Source organism: Citrus clementina, unplaced genomic scaffold, assembly GCF_000493195.1.
Source record: "Citrus clementina cultivar Clemenules unplaced genomic scaffold, Citrus_clementina_v1.0 scaffold_3, whole genome shotgun sequence".
In the NCBI taxonomy this organism is placed as follows: Eukaryota; Viridiplantae; Streptophyta; class Magnoliopsida; order Sapindales; family Rutaceae; genus Citrus; species Citrus x clementina.
Window position 1 is genome coordinate 6,440,185 of NW_006262339.1, and position 12,513 is coordinate 6,452,697.

The following is a 12,513-nucleotide window of genomic DNA, read 5'->3' on the forward strand; positions in this document are numbered from 1 at the left end:
ATATGAATGTTAACTGTACAGCAGCTGGTGTTCAGGTGTCCAATGTTTGGCTTTTCCCCTTGAAGTCCAACATTTGGTTAACCCTTTTAAAAAAAAAAAAAAAAATCTCTCTTTAAAGAACTTGTTTCTTGTGTAATAGAAATGCTTAAATGTATTTTTCTCTGATAACACGGTACAATTGTTGGATGCGTAAGGCAGGCCTTGAGAGGCATATGTCTTTGAATTTCAACGAATTCATCGGGATCTTGTTGTTGCAGTGGGATCTTGATACGTACCTTGGCAGATGCTTCACACGAACACCACTTCCTTTCAGCCCCACAGATCATTTTAAATGTTCTTGGATTTGCTGCATCTGTTGCTGCCACTATTTTCTTCACAGTGTATGCAAAAAGGCAGCTCAAGATATTGCAGGGAGAAGGAGAATCTCTATTGCAGTAGCCAGTGAGTTTTCTGGTTTGCATTTGAGATAATCCTTACCATCACACAAGCTAGGAGTGCCTTCTGCATATTTAACAACGCTGGATGCCTGGATGAGGTTTCATTTATTAAACCAACTTCATTCAGAGTTTATTGTGGCGATCATGCTGTATAAAAAGGTGTGGAAAGGAAACATAGGGAGCCAAAAAAAATTGAAAAAAAAAAAAAAACCACTAACATGATAGGAAGGCTTTTTTTTTTTTTTTCCCTCTGTTTTACTTGTTTCTGTTCCTCTGGAATATTATCATTGTTCATCTCTCTCAATGTATATAAATTGATTTGAACATGTGCCTGAAAAGGCTAAATTGGAAGTTGGTGAAATTTTGGAATGCAAAGTACTACAATTTGATGGAATGACCTGTCGTAGCTGATGAATCCTGTAGAATTTCATGTTTTGTAATAGACTAATGGCATCCTTGATTTCTTTCTTGAGACCGGATTGAGTTCATGTGGGCATATTTCTTCGATGTGATTTTTCCTTTTTTTCACAATCTTAGAGAGTTGTGACCAAATTTTTCCATATGGATGCACAAATATATTAGATTGTATGTAGTTCAAGAGCCTTGTCGGTAGCTTGTACATTCTCCAATAATGCACCCAGTACAAGATTGGGGCATTGAGTTATTGTTCAATAAATATACCTTACTATACTTGAACAAAGTTATTTCTAAGTTTGTATTTCAGTTTCAAAAAATGTCACCAGAATAATGACCTGTCGGATGTATCGCCTCAGATACAAAAAATGAGTATTCATATTGTATAGTTCATTGGTCTTACATGTTTTATCAATTTTTTTTTTTTTGAATGTCGAGCATATCTTTTGAGTTGGACACTTGATTTTAGAGTTTGTGTTTGGCAATTCTCATTTTTCAAAAGCTTTAGCAAATTACCCTTAAAGGCTTGTTTGAGATTGTTTTTCAGAGGTTCAAAAGTATTTTTGAAAAGTTAAAAATTAATTTTAGTATTTAGTAAATTTTTTTAGAAACCACTTTTAACAAAATCACTCCATCTTACAGTAGATTTTAAAAAATATCGAAAGAGTAGATTTTTAAAATCTGATTTTAAGAATTATTTTTTATTTATATAATTTCATATATATCATCATGTATATTATAAAAATTCAACATTATCCTTGTTAGTTAAAAAATAAAATTATTAACTTTAAAGAAATTATTATTATTATTACCAATTATATTGAGATAACAAATATAAAAGTAAAATTAATAATACAAAATAGTTATTTTAGCTATTAATTTTTATATATACACAATTAAAAATATTATATAAATATATGTGTATGTAAATAAATTTTATTCAATATTCTATCTAATTTAGTTATTTATATTCTTACAGTAGTTTAACGGTAATATTTACTAAATATGTATGACTGATTTTAAAACTCACTGACACTTTCAAGAACAAATTTTGTCAAACTTTTAAATTAATTATTTCTACATAACAATTAATAGCAATTATGTTAAAAGTTACGTACCGCTTACCCTTCTAATAATAATAATAATAATGATAACAATAGCAAGAAAGAGATCGGCGTATTCAGTATGTCAACGAGATGTGCTGGATCATCACAAGTGCCATCTGCATTTTCTTGTCATCTTAGCTGGCAAATTATGTCTTTGTCCATTATTCACACGACAGACAATGCATACATAGTATACGTAGCTGCCCATATGATATACTAACAAAGGTAAAGCCAAAAATATTGTCAAGTTTCTTCTAATCGGAAAAAAAAAAAAAACAAATATTTTTAATAGTTTTAGTTTCATGATACAGTTTTTTTTTTTAAATAAAAAAAAATTGCATGATTGATGATGATAGACAATAAAAAAAAAAAATAATGATGACATGAAGTACGAGTATGTGGAATTATTAGAGCTAATAAGCTGGAGCCTGGAGGGAGCCGAGCAATCTTACCTTAATTGATATTTGATTGTTACACAGAATTAAAACCACATCCTCTCAAGTCAAAGTCCTTCTCCAGCACTCATCAAATCTTTATGCACATTTCTGGTCGCGTTTGAGTCACGAATTATCCCCCGTGCCCTGTGACGCACATTATGGTGTTTGATTTTTTTGGTTAAATGACAAGCTCCTCCAGCATAATTACGTGGGAGCATATGTCACATGCAAAACAGCTCCAAGATCCACAACAATTATTTTGTTTGACGTAGCAAGCTAATGATAGCAACGGCATAATTGCTATCCATGTAACATAGGCATAAATATTCAGATGTTTACTCGAACAACACTATCAATTTGGATCTTTCACAAGCAATTATCTACTCATAAAATTGTACTAACAAGCGCGTAGATCAGTTAGTATATGATTGTTCTAATTTAACTAAAATCCTCGATTTGAATTTTAAAAATACAGCTGCGTTAAATATTTGTTGTGAGAGTTTTACCACTTTAGTGGTTTTACCTAACTAAAATCTGAATTAGTCGGGACTTAATGTGATCTTCGAATATCAGATGATTTAATACAAAAAAAAAATTAGCTTTACTATAGTGTGAGCAACCAAGAACACTGGATAATTACCCTACAAAATCATTTGATTATTTTGAAAATCTCTGTTTTGCCTAAGAGTCTGCTTCGCGCACACAAATTAAGCAAAGGCATCTCTGCCTTCACAAACAACCTGATCATCGTGTATAGCGCTGGCAAAAAAAGTATTATGCTGCAGTGCTGTGAGACGTTGACATGGGCATATTCGGAATTAAAGAAAATAAAAGAAGGATGCGTAACTGATGGGGACCACCTTTGATGTGGACCATACAAACGGGATCGTATGGATCTGGTAAAGACCATTTGGCTTTGTTTCTGTTTTTTAGGTAGAATTAGCAAGTGCTTTCAGATACCTAAGTTGATCACACCGTTTATTCTATTTTATGTTTATAATCAACGGTCATTAAAATAGTGTCAGGATGGCCTCGGAATCAGATAAATGTGCGTACCTTCTCCAAAAAAGAAAAATAATGCGCGCACTAACCTCCTCGCTTCTGTGTATTTTTCGGACCGATTGATGCCATATTGCCATCCCACCATACTTAGTCAAATGCTACCGGACCAAAGTTTAAAGCCAAAGTAAAAAAAAAAAAAGAGGTAAAAAAGGGTAAAAATTATTGTTACGAGTTGTACAAGAGCAATTTAAAAAAAAAAATTGGAATGATACATACATACATATATGTATTTCATTTTAATTAAGAATATTAAAAAAAAGGGGAGGAGGGGGAAACCACCCATGGGTTTGCGAAAAGGGATTCATTCAATCCCATGGTTTGGTTATGTATCCACATTGCATGATCTGATTTGGATGGTGCCATTTAAAGCTTCTTTGCTTATTTGATTCATCATTAATAACAAAGTTTGTGTGTGTGTTTACTTTAATTTATATGCTCCTGGTCCAGTGGCTCGTATCACTCGGTATGGGTCTTCCCACTTTGGGCCAAGAGCGCCATGGTTAGGATTCCTGGTATTCTGGTTCACCTTCCTAAGTACCCAATTTCCTGCTCGGAACTGCCTCACACGTACATTCTTATTGTAATAACGCATGACCCTTTGCTGACATTGGGCCACTTTCTGCGAGGCCCCTTCCCTTTTCTCCTCCAGCAGGTCTAGGCTTAAGCAGATCTGCTCGTCATTTTGCTCCTCAACGAAATGTTCCGTTCTATGTGTCCCCACTCCAATCTCTGCTGGGATTACCGCCTCATGACCAAAAGCTAAAGCGAACGGTGTTTCTCCTATGGCGGTTTTGTGAGTTGTCCTGTAGGCCCACAGTACCCCTGATAGCTCGTCAACCCAAGCTCCCTTCTTCTCCCCCAATCTAGTCTTTAGGAGCTTCTTTATCACCTTGTTGGCTGCTTCCACTTGCCCGTTTGCCTGGGGGTGTGCGGGGGTGCAGAACTTCAGGTCCACCCCTAGGTTTCGGCAAAATTCCCTGAAGTTGCCGTTGTCAAATTGCCTCCCATTGTCTGTGATGATGGCGTAGGGGATCCCATATCTGCAGATGATGTTTTTCCAAATAAAATCTGTTGTCTTCCTCTCTGTGATCTGGCTGAGGACTCCTACTTCCACCCACTTGGTGAAGTAGTCTATTGCCACGATTGCATGTGTCGCCGCTCCTCGTCCCTTAGGTAATAGACCAATCAAGTCGATTCCCCATTGAGCGAAAGGCCATGGGGATGTCATAGCCGTCAGTTTCTCCGGTGGTTGTGCAGGAACCTCGGAGAAGCTTTGGCATGTTTTACAATTCTTGGCCATCCTTTTGGCATCCTGGTGCATGGTTGGCCAGAAGTATCCTTGCCGGAGTGCCTTGAAGGCTAAAGTTCTTGCTCCCGAGTGATTGCCGCATATTCCCTCATGAATCTCTCTCAGCACATAATCCGCCTCCTCATCATCCAAACATCTCAAAAGGGGCAAGGTGAACCCTCGGCGGTACAGCACTCCATCCAGTAGTGTATACCTTGCTGCTTGGCATTTTAATTTTCTTGCTTGCCTTTTGTCCTCTGGTAAAACTCCATCGCGGACATATGCGCGAATCGGGTCCATCCAGGATTCTCCAATACTTACTCTCATCACCTCTGCTTCTTCCTCAATACTTGGTGAGGTCCTGACCTCTAGTGGAACTGACTTCGGTAATTTGGGATCTGCAAAGGCTGCCATCCTGGTCCAGCATATCGGCTCGGAAATTCTCATTCCGGGATATCTGCTTTACCTCCACTGCTTGGAAAAGCCCAACCATCTGCTTGGCCTTCTTTAAATAAAGACCCATCTTCTCTCCCCTTGCTTGGAACTGATCATTGAGCTGATTACACACCAGTTGGGAATCTGCTCGGATTTCTACCCTCTCTGCTCTTAGAGCGTGTGCAAGTCCGAGCCCGGTGATAAAGGCCTCATATTCAGCTTGGTTGTTTGTGAGCTGAAATTCGAACTTCACCGCATATGTTATCTCGGTTCCCTCTGGGCTCCGTATTACAACTCCTGCTCCGGATCCTTGCTCACTACATGATCCGTCAACCATTACCAGCCATATCTCCTTTGAATCCTCTTGCTCTACCGGTTGCTCCTCTTGGACCTTTTCCCCCGGTTCAACACGGTCCACCATAAAATCTATCAGGGCTTGGGCCTTGATTGCTCCTCGGGGCCTGTAGGACAGGTCAAATTCGCTCAGCTCCACGGACCATTTTGCTAACCGACCAGACGCATCTAGTTTTTGAAGTACTTGCCGAAGTGGCTGGTCAGTCATCACAACGATCTGGTGGGCTTGGAAGTATGGTCGGAGTTTGCGTGCTGCCGTTATCAAAGCCAGCGCCCACTTTTCCATTAGTGGATATCTGGTTTCTGCGTCCACCAGGGCCTTGCTTGTGTAGTATACCGGGTGTTGCTTCCCTTCTACTTCCCTGACTAAGACCGAGCTGGTAGCCTGCTTAGAGATTGCCAAGTATAAGAGCAGCTGGTCACCCTCTCTCGGAGTTGATAGTAACTGGGCGTGGGCTAGATATTCCTTCAGCTGTCCAAATGCCCCCTCGCATTCTGGTGTCCATTCCATCTTCTTCCCTTTCTTTATGACTTGGAAGAAAGGGTGACATTTATCAGTGGCTCGCGAAATGAATCGGTTCAATGCTGCCAACTTTCCCGTAAGGCTCTGCACCTCCTTAACTGTTCGTGGGGACCTCATTTCTATCACCGCCCGTATCTTTTCTGGGTTGGCTTCAATACCTCGATGGCTTACCGGGTATCCCAAAAATTTGCCCGAGCTGACCCCAAATGCACATTTCTCCGGGTTCAGCTTCATTTTGTACCTCCTCAGCAATTCGAAAGTCTCTTCCAAGTGCTTCACATGGTCTTTCGGTTCTCTTGACTTGGTGATCATATCGTCCACATATACTTCCATAGTGCGACCGATCAATGGTTTGAAGACCTTGTTCACTAACCTCTGATAGGTAGCTCCTGCATTTTTCAGGCCAAAGGGCATCACCCTGTAACAAAACAAACCCATGTTAGTTATAAATGTGGTGCTTTCCTCATCCTGCTCGTTCATGGGTATCTCTGCCATGGGGAGGACCTACACTACTGGAGGGGCCTAAGTAATCAGTGGGTATTGGCACATTGAGGCCCGAGTCCCCTGACTCTTCATCACCCTCATCAACAAGTAACTTTCTTTTCCGGTTTGACATATCGGAATTTCAAAAGAGCACCAAAACAAACCCAAGTGCACGGATACAAAAAGGGACAACACAGGACCCAAACAACAACAGCCAAAGAAAAGGTTAAAGGTTATACCTGGAATAGACTGACACTGATAGCGCTGCCGCGACAAAGAAAACACTCAGCAAATGGATACTCCGAACGCTGGAAGTAGTGAGCAAAGTTCAGAGAATTTTGGTTAACGGCGGAGAAACGAATAACAAGATGATGATGACTCCAGTATAGGGATTTGAAACGAAAAGGGGGAAATGGAAGCATTTAAGTGATGGGATATGCCAGCTCACCCCCCCATATATCGAGGACGGATAGCCCGTCGTTTCAAATTTCAAATACGAAGAGTCTGGAGAGGCCACGTCACCAACCGTTACAAGAGGCCAGGTTAGATATAAGCCCAGATATGCAATGGACATGTTCATTTAGGCCCATGCTCAGGTCGGAGTCTCCCCAGAAGAGAAGCTCCCCGGCTGGTGAGATTTAACCATCAGTTTCTGCTCTTAACTCATTTCACTCGCCAGACCAGAAACTGGGGGACTGGTGTTGAGTACATAAATGTTGAGTACATAAAGGCACCAAGTCAGCCATGCTACTGTTTCCGCCCCGGCACGGACCATTTCAGCTAAGCGGTACGAGCAGAACACGGGGGCAAACATGAGCCGATCAGAGATGGTGCAACCAGGGGAACATACCGACCAGAAGTATATGCCGAGCCAATACTCATCCCCAGGAAAGCGGGAACACGATCCCACAAGATCGCGGTAGTTGCGCTTCTCCCAGAACGGTTGAAGGACACACGAGATCCACGTTTGCCCACAATGTAACAGTTAGAGCTCCATGAGGGGCTACCACCACCCGAAAAAGGAGGGATAAGGGGCAAACGGAAAACGTGGGACAAAGGGCGGCTATAAAAGAGAAAGCCATCGAAGAAGAAAAAGGAAAAAAGAAAATGGAGAGAGGGGAAACGCTGCGAAATTGCAACCAGGCCATTTCCTTACAAATTTCTTAAATCCATATTACACTGTTTTCCCGTAAATACCTTGTGCTAACTTAGGCATCGGAGGGTTTACGCTGGCAAAACCACCGGCGTCTCTGATCCGTTTTTGCTGAACGCAGGTCTAGTGAGAGAGGGAAGGGCGATTCCAACCCCAGTGGTTCGAGTGACAGTTGATAACACAAACGTTGGTGACAGAATCTGGTCGGTCCAAGGGCGAGTAGATTTCAGCATCAACAATTAATAACAAAGTTTGTGTGTGTGTTTACTTTAATTATCTGTCTTATTTAAGGACCAAATTCAGGTGCTGGTCAAGCAATTTCAATTTTGGCCAACTCATTTCCCAAATAATAATAATAATAAAATAAGAGTAATGATACAGCCACAAACTCTTGTACAAATTTATTTTGTACAAACTGACGTGGCATTAATTCATCGGTTGAATGAAAATATAAATTAATAAAAATAAATCATGTGGGCCAAGTGATATTTAATTTAACCAATCTTATCATGCCACATCAGTTTGTACAAAATAAGTTTGTATAAGAATTTGTGACTGTATCATTACTCATAAAATAAAAAAAGAGGACAAATTCCAGAATGTATCTGAGGCGTCGGCAAGAGTTTTGCAATTGTTAAAAAGGAAAAAAATTGAATAAAAAATAATAACTTTAGGTATAAAATATTCAATCGTATTTGGGTTATACTTTGAAAAAGTTAAAAACATCAGAGAATTAATTAATTAATTTTTTGGTTTTATACGCAAAGAATTTATCCTTAATATATATAATATTACGAAAAAGAAAAGAAAAGAAGAAAACTAGACGTCTCGTCTACCCGCAAGCAAAAACATAAAGAAAGAAAATAAAGTCTCAATCAAAACGGATAGAAGAAAAGCAAAAGTTGAATGCAAAGAAAAGAGCAACTCAGTCAACAAAACCGAGAAACATAAAAGCCACTTCCTTCACTTGTTCTTCTCTTTTGCTATTCATCATCATCATCATCATCTTCACCTTCTTCTTCTTCTTCTCACTTATTCTCTCTCTCACTCAGTAGCTGCTAAATGCTAATAATGTCGAGGAGGTATCGGCTTGTTGGTGGTTGGTGAAAGAGAATAAATGCTCGACTCAGGACAAGCACGTACAGGACCTACTCACACAAAGAGTTTCATCTCTCTTTCTTTATTCAAAAATCATAATAAATCATAATACGAGTGCTTCTTAACTCTGAAGATTGCCCTCACATTAAGGCACAGTAACACAACGGACCTGCACATGGTGCCAATATAAACACATTAATACTATGCAGAGAGATAGATGTACTTTTTTATAGGTAGTTATTAAATTGCCTCACCTGCTACCTTTCCAGCAAAGCCACACTCTGTTTCCATTTCATTATCGTTTAGTTTACTCCCCAATCCCATACATACTTGTCTCTACCCTTCATTTCTTCTTCTTTTTAAGCTCTCTCATTGCTTCGAAAATTCAATCTTCTCCGCTCTACCCCCCCAAGTTAATAAAATAACCCCAGATCTTCCTTTTGAGTATTGACTTGGGAGTATCATTTTGTTGACACGAATGTGTTCATATTGTGATGCACAAGGAACTGAAAAATGGGTTTTTTTATTCTTTACGCTATGATTGCGATGTGGCCACTGTAATGATGTAGATCTTTACTCAGGTTGGATTCAAGCATTCATAATGCCAAACGGGTAGATCCATTTTTCATTTAGTTTCGAGCATGAGAAGGATTCGACAATTTGTTCTTCCTCATGCTCTTTTATTCTTGATTTTTACTTCTCTTGGAGTCAGTTCAGCTTCAGCCGCAACTGATAAGGAAATATTGTTGCAGTTCAAAGGTAACATCACTGATGATCCTCACAACAAATTGGCTTCATGGGTTTCAAGTGGCAATCCTTGTGAAAATTTCAAGGGTGTGTTTTGCAACCCGGATGGTTTTGTAGACAAGATTGTCCTGTGGAACTTCAGCCTTGGAGGAGTTCTGTCTCCAGCTTTGTCTGGTTTGAAGTCCTTGAGGGTCTTGACATTGTTTGGCAATCGATTTACAGGTAATCTTCCACAGGAGTATGCTGAAATGCAAACATTGTGGAAGATAAATGTGAGTTCTAACGCACTTTCTGGGTCAATACCAGAATTTATTGGTGATTTACCAAATATAAGGCTGCTTGATTTGTCAAGGAATAGTTATAGTGGAGAGATTCCTTTTGCTTTGTTCAAGTATTGTTATAAGACCAAGTTTGTTTCTTTGTCTCACAACAATCTTTCTGGTTCAATTCCTTTATCTATTGCCAATTGTACTTATCTTGAAGGGTTTGATTTCTCTTTCAACAATCTTAGCGGTGAATTGCCATCTCAAATTTGCAATATTCCTGTACTGGATTTTATATCCGTGAGAGGCAACGCATTGACAGGGACTGTCGAAGAGCAATTTTCCCAGTGCCAGAGCATAAAGAATTTGGATCTTAGCAGCAATTTGTTCATTGGCTTGGCTCCATTTGGGGTTCTTGGATTAAAGAATATTAGTTATTTCAATGTGTCGCATAATGGCTTCCATGGGGAGATCCCTGAGGTTGGCATTTGTGGTGAAGGAATGCAAGTTTTTGATGCTTCTTGGAATGAGTTCGATGGAGTGATTCCATTGAGCATTACAAATTGTCGAAACCTTAAGGTTTTGGATTTGGGGTTTAACAGACTGATTGGGAGTATCCCAACTGGGATTACTGATCTGAGGAGGCTTTTGAAGATCAGTTTGGCCAACAATTCCATTGGTGGGATAATCCCCCCAAACTTGGGAAGCATTGAGCTTCTTGAGGTTTTGGATTTGCACAATCTCAATCTTCGTGGAGAAGTTCCTGATGATATAAGCAATTGCCGGTTTCTCCTCTTGCTGTGAGTACAAAAACTATCTTAAAATACTCTAAATTATATGCAACAATTGGTTCAATAATGTCTGAGAAACTTCTAATATCTTGTTGCAGGGATGTTTCTGGTAATGCTTTAGGGGGAGACATTCCTCAAACCTTATATAACATGACATATTTAAAAATCCTTGATTTACATCAAAATCATCTTAATGGAAGCATTCCACCCAGTCTAGGAAACTTGTCCAATCTCCAAGTGCTTGATCTGTCACAAAATTCACTTTCCGGTTCAATCCCTTCTTCCTTAGGAAATTTGAGAAATCTAACACATTTCAATCTTTCCTCCAACAACCTCTCCGGTACTATTCCCTCAACCATACAACATTTTGGTGTATCAGCATTTTTAAACAATACTGGACTCTGTGGTCCTCCTTTGGAGACTTCCTGCTCAGGAAGAGGCAAGGGTATGACACCAACATCAAAGAATCCAAAAGTTCTTAGTGTTTCAGCTATTGTTGCAATTGTCGCAGCAGCATTGATCCTTGCTGGGGTTTGTGTGGTAACCATCATGAACATCAAGGCACGCAGGAGGAAGAGGGATGATGAGACGATGGTTGTTGAGGGCACACCACTGGGTTCAACGGATTCAAATGTTATAATTGGGAAGTTGGTTCTCTTCAGTAAGAGTCTGCCTTCAAAGTATGAAGATTGGGAGGCCGGCACCAAAGCATTGCTTGACAAGGAGTGCCTCATAGGTGGTGGCTCAATAGGATCTGTATATAGAGCCAGCTTCGAAGGTGGGGTTTCAATTGCAGTAAAAAAGCTGGAGACATTAGGAAGGATTAGAAACCAAGAAGAATTTGAGCTAGAAATTGGACGGTTAAGCAACATTCGACACTTCAACTTGGTAGCATTTCAAGGTTACTATTGGTCCTCGACAATGCAGTTGATTCTGTCTGAATTTGTTCCAAAAGGGAACTTGTATGATAATCTACATGGGGTTAATTATCCAGGTACCAGTACTGGTGGTATTGGCAATCCTGAACTGCACTGGTCTAGGCGGTTTCACATTGCTCTTGGGACAGCAAGAGCACTTTCTTACCTTCACCATGACTGTAAACCTCCAATACTTCATCTCAACCTCAAGTCTACTAACATACTGTTAGATGAAAATTATGAACCTAAGTTATCCGACTATGGTTTAGCTAAACTGCTTCCCATTTTGGACAACTATGGTTTAACTAAATTCCACAATGCAGTCGGGTATGTTGCACCGGAGTTGGCTCAGAGTCTGAGGTTGAGTGATAAATGTGATGTTTATAGCTTTGGGGTGATCCTTCTGGAGCTGGTTACAGGGAGGAAACCGGTGGAGAGTCCTACTACAAATGAGGTGGTGGTCTTGTGTGAATATGTTAGAGAACTGTTGGAGAGGGGTTCTGCTTCAGCCTGTTTCGACAGAAGCTTAAGGGGTTTTGCAGAAAATGAATTGATTCAGGTTATGAAGTTGGGGCTAATTTGTACATCAGAGGTTCCTTCAAGAAGACCGAGCATGGCTGAAGTAGTTCAAGTGCTTGAGTCCATAAGAAATGGACTGGGATCATAGTTTGGTTAAAGCGCAAAGTGGAGGGTTTATTTTGACCATTCCTAATTTCCTATAGTCAAATTAACAGTGCATTTTTTTTAGCAAAGATCATGTAGTCTAGCTTGGGTTTCTTTGTGCAGAGGTGGTAAACAAGTTGCTTATCTAAAGAAAAAACAAAAAGGAAAAAAAATTCATTCTTTTGTATTCATTTACGTTCTGATCTTCTCAATAAAATGATTTATTTATTTATTTATTTTACTTCTTAAATTTGGCTTTTACATTAGAGCAAATTATAATTGGCTTGGCATGAACATCAAGTTACTAAACGTGTTCCATATCACCTAAAAAAACAAAATGAT

General features: G+C 39.6%; 2 protein-coding genes across 3 annotated transcripts in view; both read left to right on the forward strand.

Annotated features, from left to right (window-relative positions):
* LOC18047914 (transmembrane protein 64) overlaps nucleotides 1–831 on the forward strand; it is a 5,219-nt gene extending 4,388 nt beyond the window's left edge. The window contains exon 4 of one of the 2 annotated variants that reach the window (XM_024188727.1): nucleotides 199–274. In XM_024188727.1, the coding sequence (XP_024044495.1) occupies nucleotides 199–205 (7 nt within the window). In that variant the 3' untranslated portion in view covers nucleotides 206–274. Of the gene's footprint in view, nucleotides 1–198 lie in introns of both variants that reach the window. The other variant, XM_006440390.2, reaches the window with a different exon arrangement.
* A 7,697-nt stretch (nucleotides 832–8,528) lies between these two features.
* Nucleotides 8,529–12,377, forward strand: LOC18047916 (probable LRR receptor-like serine/threonine-protein kinase At1g12460). The gene is made up of 2 exons (XM_006440393.2): nucleotides 8,529–10,600; nucleotides 10,690–12,377. Exons 1-2 carry the CDS (start codon nucleotides 9,432–9,434, stop codon nucleotides 12,173–12,175), a joined length of 2,655 nt encoding a protein of 884 aa, XP_006440456.1. The 5' UTR covers nucleotides 8,529–9,431; the 3' UTR covers nucleotides 12,176–12,377.
* The last annotated feature ends 136 nt before the right edge of the window (nucleotides 12,378–12,513 follow it).